Source organism: Schistocerca nitens, chromosome 1 (assembly GCF_023898315.1).
Source record: "Schistocerca nitens isolate TAMUIC-IGC-003100 chromosome 1, iqSchNite1.1, whole genome shotgun sequence".
In the NCBI taxonomy this organism is placed as follows: domain Eukaryota; kingdom Metazoa; phylum Arthropoda; class Insecta; order Orthoptera; family Acrididae; genus Schistocerca; species Schistocerca nitens.
The window spans coordinates 712,075,905-712,097,069 of record NC_064614.1 but is presented as its reverse complement, the minus strand read 5'-3'; the positions used below and the strand labels follow the sequence as shown (position 1 = coordinate 712,097,069).

The 21,165-nt window shown below is 43.3% G+C and overlaps 1 protein-coding gene across 1 annotated transcript in view; it reads right to left on the bottom strand.

Annotated features, from left to right (window-relative positions):
* The window catches only part of LOC126196251 (choline O-acetyltransferase), a 142,206-nt gene that overhangs the window by 96,886 nt on the left and 24,155 nt on the right, over positions 1-21,165 (bottom strand). Inside the window, exon 3 of the mRNA XM_049934553.1 lies at positions 3,894-4,074. Within this exon, the coding sequence (XP_049790510.1) occupies positions 3,894-4,074 (181 nt within the window). The remainder of the gene's footprint in view (positions 1-3,893; positions 4,075-21,165) is intronic.

Sequence of the window (21,165 nt, the reverse complement as noted above, 5' to 3'; positions counted from 1 at the left end):
AGTTCTAGGGGACTAATGACCACAGCAGTTGAGTCCCATAGTGCTCAGAGCCATTTGAACCATTTTTTGCTATGCATCCGAATTACTTCGCGCGCCTCTGCAGGTGGCGCTGTTGGCCGGCGTTGTGTGCAGTGCGACTGTGACTCCTAAACGAAGCTGTGTCATCTGCTGGCGAGTGACAGCAACAGTTTTCTTCCGCCACGAGCTTGGACCCTGCAGCGACCGTCCAAGGAGGGGCGCAGCCCCGAATCCTCCCGAAACCAGGTAGGTAACAGGACAGAATCCTCCCCAACTGACACACTGTATGTTGTATTATAGACAATAATATAATTATCTCGGCCATGTTCCTTATCTCCTTCCCCTACCCTCCCAAGTTTTAAGCCGGCTGCACTTTATCTCAATAAGATAAAAGATAAAACTTTTAAACATACAATACACACGAAAATTTTTTACATCTTCTACTGTAACTTCATATGCTTTCCTTTGCCTGCTTGGAGTATTCATAACGTTCAGAACTGCTACCTGCTTCAAACGGGAGGATTCGGTTCCATCGTTTTTCAGACCCTTGCGGGCTTGGGAGGATTCGGTACCATTTTTATGACCGCGGGAGGATTCTGGTCTGCGACCCCAAGGAATGCAGTCTGCTGGAGCCTTGTACGTTTTGTTTTACTGGGTCTGCTCTGTTTTACTGGCTCTGTATAGTCAAAGCAGTTTCTACTACTGAATGATACAGTGTGCTAATGGTCGCTCTTTCGGGTCTGTGAACCCTGGCATGCTTCGTTGTATGCGCAGAGGTGTTGAGTGGCAATATTTATCATCTAGAAATGTCCTGATGGCGATTTAGAAAAGGCAAGTTGGCTGTCTTCAGTTTGTGAGCGCGGTGACTCCAGCCTTGCTGGTGACAGAATTTAATCGGACCTCTCTCATGGGGAGGCCCCGAGCAATGCTGTAAGACTTTCATTAACTGTGTTAGTAAATGTAGACGGTTGTTCGACTGTGTAAAAATATTTTTTGCTTTGCTGAGGGTTAATTGCATTCATGTCACAGCAGAATTTTCTATGCATGGATAGTGGGGGATTTGTAAATCCGTTTTATTAAGTTAGTTCTATTATGGTGCCTTCCTTGAATTATTACTAGTGCATTTTGTAATTGTTGAGGAAGTTGTGGAGGTATATCCATTTCGTTCTTTCAAAATATTTTATTCTAAATGGAATAAAATTGAATATTGTGGTTTTCTATTAATGGGAGTTTTGAAATAAAAGCGTAATATGTTTAGAAGAAAAGTATTGTTACGTCTGCCACCGACGGCCCCTGCCACGCAGACTACACTCAAGACACCCGTGTGTACCATATAACATACACAAGCACTTGCAGGCGCAACCAAGAGGAAAACAATTCTTCAAAACAAACAGAATTTGCTAGAGACTAATGCGAACCTTTTTCTGGAGAGGTCGCCTCACAGATACAGGGAAAGTTGGAGTACTCCGCCGGCCTCCGCCGGCTTTATGAGGCCAGCGCAGCAGCAGTACAGCCAGTTCCTCACTGAGCTAGGACCAGCTCCAACGGAGCTCACCGACGCTCTTGATAAATCGTCATCTACAAGTTATTTTTTTTATACCATCCTCGTCGCCAAAAAAAAAACAAATAACTTGTAGACGACCATTCATCAAGAGCATCAGTGAGGTCCGTCGGAGCTGGTCCTAGCTCGGCGAGGGACTGGCTGTACTGCTGCTGTGCTGGCCTTATAAAGACGGCGGAGGCAGGCGGAGTACTCCCAACTTTCCCTGTGTCTGTGAGGCAACCTCTCCAGAAAAAGGTTCGCATTAGTCTCTAGCAAGTTCTGTTTGTTTTTGAAGAATTGTTTTCCTCTTGGTTGCGCCTGCAAGTGCTTGTGTATGTTATATGGTACACAGGGGTGGCTTGATTGTAGTCTGCCTGGCAGGGGCCGTCTGTGGCAGACATAACAAGTATCTCACACACCTCAACCTAGCCCTTCCACTCACTTCTCGGCATTACAGGATGACAGATTCGCGAGCTCATGCTGAAGTAAGTTATTTGACTGAGGGTTTCCGTTTTCTGACATTTATGTTCAATGAGGAGCGGAGGAAGACGCAACGTTGGAGCAAATAAGGAATAAAAAAGTGGAAGGTATGTGTAGTTTACATGCTCCTCCATCCATTGAACTTGGTGCTCCCAGGTTTCAGCTGGTATTAATTGCCATGTAAATAAGAAACAATTCAAGAATAAGCCTTCTGTGGCTAATTAATAATATTAGAGGAGTTGTTACTCTTCTAATTTAGACCTATTAGTGGACATTAAAACTAGGTGTGTCCAGCCTTCGACTTTATGGCCACTTGAAAACCTAGGGACGCTTTCAGTGATGCGTCTGAATGCCTGTTAAGGAATGACAGTCAGTTATTCCTCAGTAGTCGAAAGCAGAGAAGGCAGAGATGTTGGGCGCTGGGGGCTGGTGCGAAGTCCGCATTCTAAGCCTTCCCATAGACGTTCCATTGGCTTCAGGTCCGAACTATGTGAAGGCCACTTCATTTCGAGAGTGTTATTGTCCAAAAACCATTGCCTGACAGATGCTGCTTTATGCCAGCGTGCGGTGTCACGTTGATGCAAACAGTCACCGTCTCTGAGCTGTTCCTCTATCGTATACAGAACACAACGATGTAAAATGTGTTGATATACTTCCACATTTGGCGTTTTCTTAACCGCAATAAGGGGACATTCGCCAAATCCAGTCTTTTCTATGAGAATGCCACAAGGCATAGCGTGATTCATCCCGCAAGGACCCGTAGCTTCCGCGCTACTCTTCAGTTTTTGCGCCAACGGCATTCTCACTCTACCAATGTATCAGTCTTTATGCAGGTGACACCCCATTTTTGACTACTGACAAGAAGATGGACCAACTATTTACAAAGATGCAGGGACAGATGGTTACCTTGGAACAGTGGGCCAATGATAACAGAATCAAAATCAATGTAGCCAAAAGACAGCTACTGTTTTTACAAAGAGGAAAACCGTCATCAACAATCGCTTACGGATATCGGACCACCCAATCCTGTTGGCGTAAAGTGTCAAGTAATTGGGCGTCCATCCTGACGAAAAGCTCTACATACAACACATAGAAGCGAGAAGAAAACAGCAGGCATGGTGAAAGTACTTATTCCATTTTTCAAAACTATGGACTTAAACTAACGCACGAACTTCCAGTTATACCATGCCATGGTGAAACCAACCGTATTCTTCGGCTTGTCCTGGGGAGTCACATGCGACAGCGACTAAAAAACTTCCGGGAACCGTTTTTTACTTGGATCACGGAAGCGCCTTAGTGGGTACGCACCTGAGACTTTTACGCTGAACTTCGGGAGAAAAACCTCAAAGATAAAGTAAAGGACAAGGTCTTCGACAAATGAGATGCTCTGCGTGGCATTACACATCACCTCGGAACGGTAGGCACAACAGACCCGGCACGCTGGCATAAATAACAAATTTCCGAAGTCAGTAATTTCTGATCCACCCTAAACTCTCACTTTAGTCATGAAGGGAAAAAGAAAGCAAACGTGAGAAATGTAGGAGCCCTCGTGAAGAAAGAAACCCAAAGGTTGCAGGTTGAAGGAGACAATTGAATGACAACACTGTCGACTTGGGCAGATTTAGAAGTGTTGAAATTTCCGTGATGGATTTGTGTGACTAGTTCACGTTCCGAGTCACTGAGTTCTTGTAATGGGCTCATTCTGCTACTGTTTCTCTGCTGACAACGCACTACTGCCTGCCTCCTTTGATACTGGCGGGTCCGCCTCTGATGGCATCTAGTGGTCAGTTCCACATCACATAGGGGTTTGTAATCAGACAGTGTAGGTTAGCGGTGGACGGCGCGGACTCACCTTGCAGCAGGAGCTGTCGGTGCGCCGCCCAGACGTCGCGGCGCTGCGCCGTCAGCAGCCCCAGCGGCGGCGCCGGCGGCAGGCTGGGCGCCTCGCGCAGCACGTGCATCAGCTGCGCGCACAGCTCGCGCTCCGACAGCCGCGCGCCGCTCGGCTCCTCCCGCACCGGCACCGCGTAGAACTGCGCCACGCCCAGCCGCGGGTCACTCAGTCAGTCAGTCGCTGCTCCGTCTGACGTCCGCTTGTCTCTGTCTCGTCTCATTGCCACAAGAGTCCGGTTTGAGGGACACAGTTCCTGTCAGAGGGTTCTACAGGTTGTAGAGGCGGTTTTGTAGATTAAGTTTTGATGAGAAACACGTGTCCGGAAATGTACCGTTGAACGTAAAATAAGTTTAAGGGTCGGATCAGTCACAGTTATTACGTTTCGTAGTAAGCACATAGCGGAGGCAATGAGCTCTAACCTGTCTGCTTTATAGCAGTTGCACGACGTGGCTGTTCGTTGTACAAGGTATATCTGCGAAGCAAGGTTCATACAAACGGTCTCAGTGGCGTAGCGATCATAACTGGCGACCGGGGCACGACACTCTATTGCCCGACCCCTCCCCCATCGGCGTCCGGGCCACAAACAACACTTTATTGGCGCCCTCTCCTCTCCTCTCCTCTCCTCTCCTCTCCTCTCGTCCCTCCACGGGCCCCTTGTACGACACTATACAATGGTGCCCCCTCCCCCTCGAAGATCACGTAACACATAGAATTTACTCTAATAATATTATATTTTCAGGAGGATCAAACGTCTCAAAAATGAGATCGACAGGAAGTGCAAAATGGCTAAGCAGGGATGGCTAGAGGACAAATGTAAGGATGTAGAGGCCTGTCTCACTAGGGGTAAGATAGATACTGCCTACAGGAAAATTAAAGAGACCTTTGGAGAGAAGAGAACCACTTGTATGAATATCAAGAGCTCAGATGGCAACCCAGTTCTAAGCAAAGAAGGGAAGGCAGAAAGGTGGAAGGAGTATATAGAGGGTTTATACAAGGGCGATGTACTTGAGGACAATATTATGGAAATGGAAGAGGATGTAGATGAAGACGAAATGGGAGATAAGATACTGTGTGAAGAGTTAGACAGAGCACTGAAAGACCTGAGTCGAAACAAGGCCCCGGGAGTAGACAACATTCCATTTGAACTACTGATGGCCTTGGGAGATCCAGTCATGACAAAACTCTACCATCTGGTGAGCAAGATGTATGAGACAGGCGAAATACCCACAGACTTCAAGAAGAATATAATAATTCCAATCCCAAAGAAAGCAGGTGTTGACAGATGTGAAAATTACCGAACTATCAGTTTAATAAGTCACAGCTGCAAAATACTAACGCGAATTCTTTACAGACGAATGGAAAAACTGGTAGAAGCGGACCTCGGGGAAGATCAGTTTGGATTCCGTAGAAATGTTGGAACACATGAGGCAGTACTAACCTTACGACTTATCTTAGAAGAAAGATTAAGAAAAGGCAAACCTACATTTCTAGCATTTGTAGACTTAGAGAAAGCTTTTGACAACGTTAACTGGAATACTCTCTTTCAAATTCTGAAGGTGGCAGGGGTAAAATACAAGGAGCGAAAGGCTATTTACAATTTGTACAGAAACCAGATGGCAGTTATAAGAGTCGAGGGGCATGAAAGGGAAGCAGTGGTTGGGAAAGGAGTGAGACAGGGTTGTAGCCTCTCCCCGATGTTATTCAATCTGTATATTGAGCAAGCAGTAAAGGAAACAAAAGAAAAATTCGGAGTAGGTATTAAAATACATGGAGAAGAAATAAAAACTTTAAGGTTCGCCGATGACATTATAATTCTGTCAGAGACAGCAAAGGACTTGGATGAGCAGTTGAACGGAATGGACAGTGTCTTGAAAGGAGGATATAAGATGAACATCAACAAAAGCAAAACGAGGATAATGGAATGTAGTCAAATTAAATCGGGTGATGCTGAGGGGATTAGATTAGGAAATGAGACACTTAAAGTAGTAACGGAGTTTTGCTATTTAGGGAGTAAAATAACTGATGATGGTCGAAGTAGAGAGGATATAAAATGTAGACTGGAAATGGCAAGGAAATCGTCTCCGAAGAAGAGAAATTTGTTAACATCGAGTATAGATTTAAGTGTCAGGAAGTCGTTTCTGAAAGTAATTGTATGGAGTGTAGCCATGTATGGAAGTAAAACATGGACGATAACCAGTTTGGACAAGAAGAGAATAGAAGCTTTCGAAATGTGGTGCTACAGAAGAGTGCTGAAGATAAGGTGGGTAGATCACGTAACTAATGAGGAGGTATTGAATAGTATTGGGGAGGAAGAAGTTTGTGGCACAACTTGACTAGAAGAAGGGATCGGTTGGTAGGACATATTTTGAGGCATCAAGGGATCACAAATTTAGCATTGGAGGGCAGCGTGGAGGGTAAAAATCGTAGAGGGAGACCAAGAGATGAATACACCAAGCAGATTCAGAAGGATGTAGGTTGCAGTAGGTACTGGGAGATGAAGAAGCTTGCACAGGATAGAGTAGCATGGAGAGCTGCATCAAACCAGTCTCAGGACTGAAGACCACAACAACAACAACAGGAGGATCTTATTTGTCTTGGAGACCATTTGGCGCCCCTCTGCAAATGGCACCCGAAGCATGATAGACCCCTCCCCCCCCGCCCCCCCCCCCCTCTCGCTACGACGCTGCACGGTCGATAACGCCTGGTACGCGTCCTTGTAGCATCGGACTACAATGTTCCCATGTTTAGAGGGAATGGGGGAAGGGGCTAGAGCATTTTTTTATATTTTTGAAGAGGAATGACGATTTGTAAGTATCCAGAAAAAAGTTCAGTTCCGTCCCTGTTAAAAACCTTTGTAGTACAGACTTTGAAATTATTTTCTTGAGAAAGGAACACCTCACTGTAGTACATTTTTTACTTCCCTTGAGATATCGGGGCGGGGGGGAGGGGGGAGGGGGGAGGGAGAGCCCTCCTTGTCGCGGGTATGCGCGCCCTTGCCAGTCAAAGCTCCTTGCGAGGCCGCCGAAACATAAAGAATGACAGACGCGAGGCGCTCGGCTTGAGGCGCGACCCAATCACAGCTGGACGGCGTGGCGATGGGATGTCCGTTAGCTCCGTCAATAGACAAATTTTTTATGGAGAAATATGGAGATATCGCTTTGGACACGGCTCCAGCTAAGTGCCTTTTATCGTTACGTCGACAACGCTTTTATCGTCTCGACAGGAAAAACAGAGAATTCTTAGAACACCTGAACAACATTCACGAACACATTAGGTTTGCGATGGAAGTAGAGATAAACGGCACATTGCCCTTGCTTGACGCCCTTCTTCACTTGAAAAGCGATGGGCACCTCAGTCACAGTGTGTACAGGAAATTTACACAGGCAGATTGGTATCTGCACGCTCTCAGCCATCACAATCTGGCACAGAAGCATGGCGTTATGAACAGGCTCGTCCATCGTGCTAAAGTCGTCCCAGACGCTGAAAACTTGCCACTAGAACTAAACTACCTCCGGAAAGTCTTCCTGGAAAATGGCTACAATCATGGTCAAGTATCACAGGCTATTTCTGATGAGACGCACAGAAGAAACGGCACCGAAGAGGAGAGCACGAGACTTGCGTGTTGGCCTTTCTGTGTCACTGTGCTGGGAAAGAATAACCGGCTCCTCAAGAGGCACACCATTTCATCAGTGTTCAGGCCCCCAGAAAAAATACGACAAGTCAGGAGGCCTGCGAAGGACGATTTAGAGCTTAAAACGCCTGGAGAATACATGACATCTTGTCTCAGTGTGGCTGCTACTACGTCAGCCAAACATACGCCAGATGGAACATGAGAAGTACTTACGCCTACGCTGTCCTGAAAAATGAGCCGCGGAAGATCACGCTCTAGAAAATCGACACAGAATTCTATTCGATGAATCATCTTTCATTATGACGATGAAGGGATTTTGGGATAGCATCATAAAAGAAGCGACAGAAATATAACTACCTAAACGACATCAACAAGTATGATGGTTTGCAGCTCAGCACTGTCTGGTGCTGGTAATCACGAAGCGGGCGCTATGGACGCGGAACGAAACCAATACCCTGTTTGGCGAGGAAGGGAGCACCAATGACGTCACAGCCAGTAGCGCTGCTTTATAACGAAAAGGCGTCGGCGGCAAAACAGTCATTTACATTGACCGAGCAGAGCTCGATCGAAAAGCTCGTGAAATTTTAACCACTTGACGCGGCTGGAAGCCCGAGAAGATTTTATTTTTATTAAGGGGCTCCGGAACGCCCTATACTTGCAATGTTAAAATAACGCTTATAAATTACATCTTTCCTCACAAAGTATTTGAGGTAGGAAGTTGAACTTTTTACAGATTATTTATTGGAATATGGGCTACAACTTAACACAGGGATTTTACAAAATTTTAGTTCAGTTATTAAAGATGATTTTTTTTCAATTGTAATGAAAATTCACAACATTTTTTTGCAATTTTTTATTTATATATTCAAAAATATACAGTTTTTTGGAAAAAGGCTGTGTTAAATTATGCAGAAGGTACTGTGTAACATTTACTGAAAGTTTGAAACAAATATGTTTGGAAGATCCTTAGAAAACATGTAATTAGTATGAGAAAATAAAAGTTTTGGGAATCGAGCGACAAAGATTGGATTAACTTTTTAGTGCATTCCAGGTCCATAGGATGGATTATCTTCATCCTCTGCAAACTCCTCCTCCAGCTTCCTCTTGTTCCTCCTCCTGTTTACTCTTGCTTGTATTTCTAGACTCTTTACAGCCCTGTCTGCAGCCCGAAGGCGTTCCTTGTCTAAAGCAAGCATCGCTCGTACCATGTTAGAACCTATTTTCATTCCCATATTTCTAAATACCGTGCACCTTACAATGTTGCCATCATTGAAAGTCGCAACAGCATCATACACACCAAAGTGAAGTGTTTCTATTCCAACAAATACAGTCTTGGGGATTCTCGACCATATAACACTATTTACACTTTCATTGGGGTTTTGAGTTTTTCTGTGAATACACTTTTTCAACAGTTCAGGTGCTGCTAAGTCTCTGAAAATAGGTTTTATCACCTCCATTATTGCATGAGGCAGACTATGCTTATGAGTGTACACTTCACCAGTTAGCAATCCTTTGTTATATTTACACCAACTGTCTTCTTCTTTGGGACACAAGCTATGTTGGGGATTTTCATCGGTTGAAGAAGTATGAGAAAAAAGAGCCCAAACAGCATTCTTCATTTCATCGACACTTTGTGTATTTTGCCTAGTAGCCATTCCATAATAGTTCTGTATTTTGTCAATTACACTGTCAGTTAACCTTCCCTTCCCATCCAACCCTTTACCATCACTGAGTTTTTGTTTTTTGTACGAAGCTTTCAGTCGCCGAAGTCTTGTTCCCATTCGCTTCTGTACGTGTCCAATACACTCAAATTTCTGCACTACAACATCATCACCATAGGACTTCAGTCCTTGAACATGTTTGAAACTTTTAGAATCACCGTCACCAAGGTAATTAATATATCGCACTTTATCACACGCCTCAGAACGCTGGAATATACTGGCAACACCAGCCACTTCCATTCCTCCACTACTGCCACTATAGTTAGCTTTGCAATTATTTTCATGTGTACCTTTATATTTTTGTGGACATCTACAATACTTTGATATTACTGCTACATCTAAAACTTTCCCTGTATACATACTGGTGGCAGATACTACACCATGAAGAGATGTGTGTCCCCGTTTATGCCAGGTACCATCGAACGCTGCAGTCAAATCTCTGTTACCATTATTTTCCATTACTGCCTCTTCCACAGCGTTCTTCATAGATTCTATACAGACATCTTCTACTTTAGACCCTATTAATTTATTATAGGTCGTAAACTTGGTTGGGGGATTTGGAAGATTCATGATGCCACAGAAAATATCACCTGCAGTAGCACCCTTACCAACTGAACGCAAGGAATAAACAAATCTAATGTTGTGTTCGTAGATTTTGCTACCATTTTCTTCAGTTGCAGTTACTGCAACACTGTTCCAAAAGGTGGTCATGTATGAACACTTATCACATTTCAGTTGTATTTCACTAGCAAGTCCTACGTGCTTTATTATGGAGAGTTCCAGACCAACTTCACTACAATGAATACATCTTACACAGTTTGAAAAAATTCCTTTGAGAACCGACATATCAAATATTTCATTCACATCCGATTCGCCCATAAAACATTCATAGTTTTCACTCATTGAACCAAGCTTCTTCTGTGAAGTATTTTCTTTCCCACTTTGACTGCTATGGGCAGGTGTACTTGAGAGGTTAGGTTCACTCACTTGGTTATCGTCTTTATTGTTTACAGTAATAACACATACCTTTGGCTTTCCAACATTTCTCCTTTTCTTAAAAGCCTTCAGAGGATTTCTAATAACTTTACTTTTACTCATTATTATACTTCAACAAAACAGAGACTCAAGAAATAGAATTAATTACGAATATTTTCGAGATAACGACAGAGTAAATAAACATGAAACAATCGACAATAACACCAGCGATATATATTGAACCATCACAGGTTAGCCACAACACATACTTTATCTCACATCACTAAAATGTACCTGATGAACACGGACGTTAATAATAACACCATTTGACAGCAGTTTAACAGCGCCACAGTGGGTCACACCCATGTAGAACACATTTCAAAAAAAATTTAAAAATAGTTGTAGTCTTCGGAATTGAATAAATTATATATCTATTAAAAGGTAATAGTCTGCAGATTCAGAAAACGCAAAAATGGAGAAATTGAACTTTTCATGATTTTGAGCCTTTCCGGAGCCCCTTATACGTATCGCCCTGAGACCATGCATTCATATACAAACAACGTACGTTGAGTATGATTTCTACCTCTTGCTTGCTTTATGCTGTGCCTTATTTCGCTGTGATTTAGAAGGTTTACGTGGAAAAAGCTACCGAAAAGGCACCTTTGCGCCCAGGTGCGCCGCTAAACAGCCACGCATTGGAGTTGCTATGGACAATTCGTTTTACGAGCAGGAGAAAGAACACGTAAGTATTCATGGACATCCATTAGTTCCTGCCGATGAAGTTACTGAACGAACATCAAAAACTGTTGGAATTAGTACGAGAACTGTAGTAAATATGGGAGTGTTACTGAAGAAGTTGAAAGATATAGACGTGACTCGTAACGATTCCAAGCCGTCTGAACAGATAATGAGTTGTCTTGGTGATGAGGACGATGAAAACGGTTTTAGCGCTTATTCCGACAACAATGTCGATGAGAAACAGGATTGTGCCATTGTCGCCGTAAATTGGTGAGTGAAAAGCTATGAATATCAGTTATTTACTGCAACATTGTCATTATGAAACGTTGAGTGAGAAGTTGTAGTCTCGGTTATTATTTATTTTGTAAACTATGAAGAAATGTTGAGTGGTTCGTGAACCTTTTCAAAAACGTTTCCTGACCCTGCAACAATTGTAATGGATAATGCTACATATCCTTAAGTGATATTGAAAAAAGCCCCAACCATAAACGATCGCAAAAATGTTATGGTGCAGTGGCTAGATGCTATAAATATTACTGCGGATGTGACGAAGCTTCTTTTATATTCACTTATTAAGGAAACTAAGCCTACGACGTCTACATGTGTAGTAAACGAAACTGCCAAGGAGCATCATCATACAGTAATAAGGCTGCCATCACGTCACTGCCATTTCAACCCCATTCAGTTAGTATTATGTGAAGACGGACATAACGAACAATAACAAGTCCTTTACAACAACAGAGGTGGAAAGGTTGTTGTGTGATCTACGAGTATTGCGACAGTGGACACAGCCTCTTGGAGGAAAAAGTCGAGCACTTCGAAAACCTTATTCGAGCAACATAGACACTCGAAATCACCATAAACAGATAATGAGTTTTCTTGGTGAAGAGGACGATGAAAACGGTTTTAGCGCTTATTCCGACAACAATGACGATGAGAAACTGGATTGTGCCATTGTCGCCGTAAATTGGTGAGTGAAAAGCTATGGATATCGGTTATTTACTGCAACATTGTCATTATGAAACGTAGAGTGAGAAGTTGTAGTCTCGGTTATTATTTATTTTGTAAACTATGTAATATATTCCCAACGGCCTTGCCGCAGTGGTAACACCAGTTCCCGTTAGACCACCGAAGTTAAGCGCTGTCGGGCTGGGCTAGCACTTGGATGGGTGACCATCCGGTCTGCCGAGCGCTGCTGGCAAGCGGGGTGAGGCAAACTGAGGAGCTACTTGATTGAGAAGTAGCAGCTCCGGTCTCGGAAACTGACATACGACCGGGAGAGCGGTGTGCTGACCACATGCCCTTCCATATCCGCATCCAGTGACGTCTGCGGGCTGAGGATGACACGTCGGCAGGTTGGTACCGTTGGGTCTTCATGGCCCGTTCAGGCGGAGTTTCGATTAGTTTTAGTTCTTTATGTAACATATTGTTCTCAAGGTATCGATAATCATGAAATGCTTATTTTCTGTATTTCTTTGCTTCGTTATCGAAAGCGTGTGCTTTGTTATACTTTTGTCCACATTATTACGCGGTTGTTTACTTGCTGTCGTTGTGGTAGCAACCCAAAAACGAATTCTTGTATGCACTCTTATTGCTCAATGGCTTACATTTAAGAGGTCGAACGGAAAACCGTATCGGCTGTTATGTGTATGGAGGCTGCTGCTGTATCATCGGTATTGCAGTGTAGCAAACCTAACTTGTAATGCGAACAGTCAAGTGTATTGTTTGGCCGGCGCAGGTATAGTTGCAAAAGTACCAGTTTTTCGCAGCCGTTGATGTAGTTCGACGAAACTGTTAGTGATGGACTGACACAATCTGAAAATGTTCTCGATACATGCCTCGTGAAACTCTTCCATTATATACCGTACCGTGAAGCAAGAGATTTGAAAGTTATCCGACCTTCAAACTTAGTTTGTACCCGGTACATTTTCGGACTGGGGTCCCTTATCAAAACTACCTCTGCCTGTAATAGCAATTGTGAAACAGCCTGTTTAACCAGGATTTCCAGGTAGATCTTCCGCAAAACAATGTGTTTCTGGCACAGGAACGCATTCTCGTCCTGACGGTTGGGCAGGTCCATGCCTTTCTCATCAAGGGGCGGCTGTCTCAGTCGTATGTAGCATGCTGAGGTGTGCGCTTTGTCTCTATCGCAAGCCGATCCGAGTATTATAAGCTTTGTCATTGCTGTCTATCTCTTTTCTACACGTCATGGCGTTGCAAACCCCACACACCGTAGCTGCAGGGAAATTGGTTCATAGTAAGGCAATGACACAAAATTTGTCAGAAGATTCAGATGAGGGAGTAAAAGTTCCATTGAAACGTATGCTAAGACGGTGACAGAGTCACTGCTGATCCACATCGCACAATAAAGCGAATAAAGGAGCTGTAGGTACTTCCAAAGGGTTTTCTACTCCAGGAAAAATGCAGAGGAAGGAGAAGAAAATTTCACATTTAGTTGATTTTAATGAACAGATTGTCAGGAGACTGCTATGTAAGTAAGTTCCGTCAGACAAGTAAACAGCACCGATAGTAAAGTCACTAGTTCCATTAATCAGCGACTAAATGCCATTTAAAGGGAGCATTTCATCATCGCGATCCTTACTACAGATGTTAGGCTGCAGATCCATCAATGTTTATCTTTCTGTTGCTACCTTATTTACACGTTCGTTAATTTGTATTTCCTAGTAAACCTGGATTCTAAAATGCAAACGTTAAGAGCTATGAGCACTTATTCATCTTCGATACTATCAAATACACTACTCCATACTCTTTGGTTTTCATAGTTCTGAGGAGGTAGTTTGTTAGAGTTAGAAAAAGAAAAAAAGAGCACTTTATCACCACATCCGTTCTACTGAAAAAGTGCCATTAGCTTTTATGGTATGCGCTTTAAGGCGCATTTTTATTAGACAATTTTTTCTTCTTTTGGTCCATACTACCTGCTCCAGAACTATAGAAACCATAGAGCATGCAATATAGGAAATGCTTGAACAAGTGCTAATGGTTCTTAATGTGTGTATCTTAGAGCCCGTTTTTACTAGACATTTTTTCTTGTTTTGGTCCACACTAGCACCTTTGAAAATTGCCTACCATAAAATCTTACCAACAACAGTACCGGTACAAGCATTCCACTGTCAGAGGTACCTGAACGATTTTCACTCATTACTTTCGATCTAGTCGTTTACGAACCAGGGTCCCTTATCCAAAATTGATGCAACCTTCCGTGAAAGTTTGTAACATCGTTACAGAATCACCCTGTGTAACTTTTTTCTGGACAGTGGACAACATTTGATTTATCCTTTACTTGTGAGATGCTTTTCTTCCGGTATTCTAGTCAGAGACTGTAGATTTTCAACTTTTATATTTGTCGGATTACTGGTCGTGCTGACATAACCTGTTGATGCGATGGTTTACAGACTTGTTTGCTGTAGCTTACAAGTTCTGCGAGATATGCGTTTGTGTTTGTGCGAAGGTTTCAGTTACAGAACTACACGCCCTCCCCTCCCCTATGCACGACGGCCGGTCGTAAGGGAATCCTTACCACTCCCGGCTCTATGGTTTCCATATTTTTGGAGCAGGTAGTGTGGGCCAAAACAAGAAAAAAATTTCCAGTAAACAAGTGCTCAAGAGTTCTTTCATTAAGAGCTTGTGCGCCCTATATCCCGATGTATGCGAAATTGTTCCAATTTTCTTGATGACACTCCGGCTCCAATAAAACCCTTTTGGGGTGAGTAAAAATTTCGTTACTTCAAAACGTATAATATTCCACATAACGCATTTTTTTCAGTATATGAGTGTTTAAATTAAAAGGCAGTCTTGGCAACGTAACTTAAATGAGTAATTTCAAGTTTCAGCCCGAAAACAGCTGAGTTTGCAAACCTGGACTCAATAATCGTTACAATGAGCATTCAGTACCAAACCAAAAGTCGATCAAAACTTTAGGTTGCTGTTTCTGTGTATTTTAGAGTTCGTGAATCGTTTTTGCAGATCGGTTCATAGTAAGACAGAAAAACTAATGAAGTGCCCAAAAGGGAGCAAAAGTTAATCTGACAAACAGTTCTACTAGTGACCTAGCAAAGTGAACATTGTTATAATGCTCACTGTAATAAGTGTACCTGTTATTTTAGTGTGTCTCACGGACACGAAACTGGCGTCACAGAAAAGCTCAGCACAGCAGCATACAATTATCCCGACTACGTTCAGTTTAGAAATGTCAGGTTTGCAAAAGTAACTAGTAACCTTGAATATAACTCATCATCTGACATATGCGCTTCTGCATTATTAGCCTGCTACAATCGTCAGGACGTTATCACACTGTTAACTAATAAGTGCACTCATCAGTAATGAAATAACGAAAGAAGCTTCTGCGTTAGAGACAGAGCGCTGCTGCCACCATGGTGAATTCCTCAGTTCGATACGTCACGTTGTTTGGATGTCGTCAGACATTGTATTTGTCTTCGGCGCGACAGTGAAACGCAAGGATATGTGAGATGTGCATTGTCTTCGCACTAATGTGTAAAGGATGTACCGTGAATTCCTGTATACGGGTAAACCCTCAGCATCAGTGAAGATTGAGCATAGCATTCTCATGTAAATCTAATACTCCGTTATCTCGGAAAGAATGCAATGTGCACTTGCTTTATTTCTTTTTTCTCTCTCAGAGAACCTTATTTTGAATAAAGAAACACTGAGAGTACTCTTAGTTTTTCCCATAATGTGAACCTACAGGAGAAAGTTTCAGTAACCTCAGGGACAATTATTAAATTTATGCATCCATATGGAAAGAATTTATTTGTACTAAAATGGTCTATATATATATTCAATTTTGATATAACTCAGGCGTTTTTTGTTATTGAGGTAAGCAAAGAGGCAGTATGCTCTCACATTAAAAACCTTACGTGTTACTCTAAGACTGAATTTATCGTCATTACGTTAGTCGAAAGAGAAACTTTCTCGTTCAGATTAAAGAAATGAAGTCATGCATCTGTTAGAGATTCAAATCGATTGAAATAAACAGGCAACAGCGTAAAAATAAAACGACGAATTTTGAGTATGCATCTCGTTTGTTGTAGTAACACTGCTACTAGCAAAACATTGAGTAGAAATACCTTTAAGCAGCGTATCTTAGCACCTATAGCCAAACGTCAACAGTTCAGTGTAGATGGTCGAGGAGTCACACCAGTTCTTATGTCTCGTCCAGCGTCATTGTTGTGAAACAACTGACATCTTACTAATGAAATTCATGTTGGCTACTAGCTTATGCACTCTAAGAATTGGCGATGTTAAGCAGTGCTCATTTCTTATGGAGTCTCAGCTACATTTTTCTAAGATAGGGAGATATCTTTGTACATGGTTCAAATAAAGATTTTTATTTCAAACTGAAAACAGTAACCACAGTAATAATAACAATAATAATAATAATAATAACAGTAAACGCCAGCAATCATCCGTGCAGGATGTACGAAAAGTATAAAGCACCATAAAACTAATAATAGAATAGTGTACAACCATGCCGAAAGAAATGAATGTCGTGTTTGGTAGCTTTGCATGCTGGTGTTAACATCTTCGGATTGTCGACTGGAAGCTGTTGCAGGTTTCGTGGTCCGGCTAGTCCGCTAGAGGAATCTGCTTCGTGCAGGTTGGAAGCAGAGCATCAGGGCACATGCGCTGTGCAGGCAAGTAAGTAGTAAGAGGTGGCATCGGCTTCGTTTTTCGGCTGATCTGTGTGCACGTGCTGGTGCGCCGGTGGTATTCATCGATGCACAGCTAAGGCCCAAGGTATCTAGGGATGGGGAAGCCGTCCACGAACCGCTCATGTTGTTAGGCGTTCGGTATGTAGCTGGTATATAACTCAAAGTGTTCCTTAATTCTTCACTTCCATAATGAGCGAATTACTTGAGGTAGAATGTTAAACGGAAATAGCTGCGTCATTTCTTCCATTGTAACTCTGAGTGATGCTTTTACAAGCAAACAGAAGACTGAACGTTAGTTGTCAGCACATAAATGAAATTTGAGTGATTTAGTCTATCACGCCTGTGTTATCCGCAATTATCGTACTTGCTTGTATTGGTCTCGGAAGCGTTGGAAAGTTGTTTCTATAAAAATACGTCCACAGAGCTGAAGTTACGAGGAGGATGCATGTTGGTATAAAACAATTAGCATGTTGAGATGTACGCTACATGGATGTTTTCTTCATTTTCTCTGTACTCTCATGCAGTGAAGCTCATCTCATTCTTTTTACTGTGCGAAACTCACGAGAATAAACGCGCAAGAAGAAAGGAAATAAATAAGTAACCGATTTCTGAAAGGCAGTTATTTATTTGCCAGAAATTGCGTTAGAGTTGAGAAAAGGGTCTCAATGTTAAGAAAAGGCTTGACAGAGGAAATTCTCAAAATAAAATGAGATGTGAGCAAATGTAGGCTTCATAGGTTTGATGTTTTTTGCAAAGTGGCATGTCAGAGTATGGGAGAAACTATGGATAAATAAATGACACATGAAAATAAAAATATTAAACTTTGATACGCTTCAGAGTGTGTTAGATAAGCAACCTGAGTTTTACAGAATCGAACTCGCATGAATAAAACAACTTCAGAGATCTGATTACTTTAGAGATGAATTTATGTGTATTACATATTTGACGTTTAAACCCGCCTTGTTAGTCGACAGCGCTAATGCGCTGCTTCCTGGACATGGGTAGGAACCTCGACTCCGGATCGAATCCGCCCGTCGCATTAACGACGAGGGCCGGTGTGCCGACCAGCCTGGATGTGCTTTTTAGGCGGATTTCCACATCCCATAGGTGAATACCGGGCTGGTCCCCACGTTCCGCCTCAGGTACACGACTCACAGACATTTGAAATACGTTCGCACTATTTCATGATTTACACTAGACACTGGGGTACACTGATTCCATCCCAGGGGGTATGGGGTGGTGGCAGGAAGGGCACCCGGCCACCCCGAAAATTAACCTTGCCAAATCCATTGTAACCACGCCAATCCTGCGAAAACTGCGGGACAAAGGCGTAAGCAAAAGAAGAAGATATATTTGACGTTTAGACGTCTGACTAAAAGTAATTTAATGTGTTAAAATTTTCACATTAAGTACGTAAAACCTCCATGGTGAGGATGCGAAACGATAATTTTTCAAGTAATTCAATGTTTATGACGTCATATCTCCTGAGCTATATGTTGTACAGTGGTGATCTATAATTTTACAGGAACTTCCAGTGGTAAATGTGGATACATTGAGCAAATGTGTTGTGAATAAATTAGTAGTAAAGAAGTAATAAATTAAAACATCAAACCTGATGCTGAAGTTTTGCTGCATGAACAGCGAAAACGTATTAAGCGATAAACCTTTCTCGTTTCATATTTTATGTGGAGTGTCAGAGAGAAAAAGCTTTTAAAATGTTTGAAATAAGTGTAAAGTTTTCTGGAAGTCCCTAAGCGCTCTCATTCTCAAACACCAGATGAATGTAGTCTGGGAAACTGGCGTGGCGCGAATTATGCTGCACAAGACGTATACGTGATTTCTGACTTTAATACTTGACTTGTTGTGTTAGACGTTAGTGTCAGATTATATCTCTACATAAGTAAATTATGACAGCAGATAAAATTTTTAAATTTGGTCAATAATTATCTGAAATACTGAAAATCTAATTTTTGTTGCCTCTGAAGCAACCTGCAACTGGGTCTGGATGACGGCATGACCAGCTGACGTTTTAGCCTCCGAGTAACGTAAGTAACGACAAACTAATCGTGTCTGATCAGTGTCTCTCAAGGCATATACACCAGAAACGAAAAGTATGTTTGACAATGTAGGTGAAGAAACGTTGTAGTGTAGTGGGATAAATTGGGTTCATGGATCCGCGTCAGCTATATAATATATCGGAACAAATGAAAGTTTGTGCCGGACCGGGATTCGAAGATGGATTTCGCCCTTGTCAAGAGCTTCGGCTCTCTGAGTGCGCTTCCAGGAGTGGCCAGAATCTCTATTTATTCTGCTGTCTACTCTTTCCCTTGTGCTCGCACTACACTGTCGTGTTTCCCGCACAGTGTGAGACACCATTTTCTCATGTCATTGCCTTGCTATGGCATGGGATACTGCAGTGCAGTGTCGTGAGACTCTGAGTTTAGGATCAATAACAGTAGTCAATTAAGAATAATCTCGAAAACTGCGATTATGGAATCGCATCAGCTATAAAATATTCAGAACAAATTCAAAAAGGAATCACCATTAGCAATATCTACCTCTCTACAGGTGGGCCACTTCTTTACGTTCTACTGTCTACCTTAATCCAGCAACTCCCGCCTCCGTTTCTCCTTGGGGACTTCAGTGTTCACCATCCACTGTGGGGGAGTGTCACTTCAGGGATATCCTAATTGATCAATTTATCACGGACTTCGATTTGTGTCTCCTCAATGATGGTTCCCCTACCCATTTCATTGCCGCTCATGGCACCTTCTGTGCTACTGAGCTCACGATGTCCTCCCCTGTCCTCATGTCATCCCATGATGACCTTTATCACAGTGAACACTTTCCGGTGTTCATATCGTTCCCCTGCTGCCGCCAGCCAGGCAAACCCCCACGTTAGGCATTCTGCAGCGCCAATTGGCCTTTGTATACGTCTGCTGCCCACTTTGACACCTCCCTCTCGAATTCCATTGATGTGGCATCTCTGCCACCATTCTTCATGCCGATGGCGCAGCTGTCCCCCATCCACAAGTCCCCCTCGTCGTCGACCGTTACCGTGGTGGACCAAGGATGTCGAAGTCGCTTTTCTAGGACTGCAAACGGCGCTGCAGCGATTTAAGAGACACCTTCACTGACCAACCTCCTCACTTCGAAGCGTCTCTGTCCTAAGGCTTGGTACCTTACTAAGCGGAATAAAAAGGAATTCTGTGACCGGTGTGTTTCCTCCTCTGTCCCTCTTCATCGCAGGTTTGGTCCAAGCTCCGTAGTGAGCCGCCGGCGACAGTCAACTGTCTAGTGTCTGAACCTTCAAGATGCTCCGTGCACTGATCTATTGGTCCTATCAGAACACCTCATGACACACTTTGCGACGGCACCGTCCTCCTCTTCCTACCCTGCTGCCTTTCTCCAGAGTTGTACAGACCCCCTCTGTTTCATCCTGCACCACGTTGAGCCCTATAATGCACCCTTCACTGAATAGGACTTGATGCAGGCTTTTAACTCTTCACGAGACACAGCCCCAGGCCCGCATTCCATCCACAACCAGATGATCCAACACCTGGACGGTCCCCAGAGGCAACAGCTGCTAAGGCGCTTCAGCCACATTTGGCTCATGGGTGCTTTTCCGCAACAATGGCAAGACAGTATAGTCATCCTCATCCTCAAGCCCAGTAAAAATCCAACGTCTCTCGACAGCTACCGCCCAATTAGCCTGACGAATGTACTTTGTAAACTTCTCGAAAGGCTGGTCAGCTTCAGATTATGATGAGTACTCGAATCTCAGGGCCTTTTGTCCCTGTGTCAGTGTGGCTTCTTGGCATGGGGCGATATCCAACTGACCATTTACTCTGATTGGAATCAGCCTTTCGACAGACTTTCACTCACCTACCTTGTCGCGGTCTTCTTTGACCTACCTAAGGCTTATGACATGGCTTGGCGCCATCACATTTTAGTTACCCTCCATGACTGGGGCTTCCGTGATCCCCTTCCGATTTTTATTCACGAGTTTTTATCTCACCGGCTCTTCCGGGTTCGAGTTGGCACTTCACTCATCGCCCCTCAGATTCAGGAGAATGGTATCCCACATGTTTCTGTGCTAAGTGTCACACCTTTCCTCATTGCCATCAATGGGCTTGTTGGGCCTCTGGTTACCCCGGCATTGTACGTCGACGATTTTTGCATCTGGCGCAGCTCCCACTCGGTGGCATCTGCTCAGCGCCCTCTCCAAGGCGTCATCCGACGGGCCTCTATATGGGCCACCGCCCATAGCTTCCGGTTTCTCCATCCAAAACGCGGTCTTTGCATTTTTGTCGTCGACCCACAGTGCACCCCAATCCAGAAATTTATTTAGGCAACCGACTAGCTTAATGCTCTCCGCCTTCTGGCCCACACATCTTGGGATGCACACTGTTCCACTCTTCTCCATCTTTACCGTGCTCTGGTCTTGTCCAGACTTGATTATGGTAGTCAGGTTT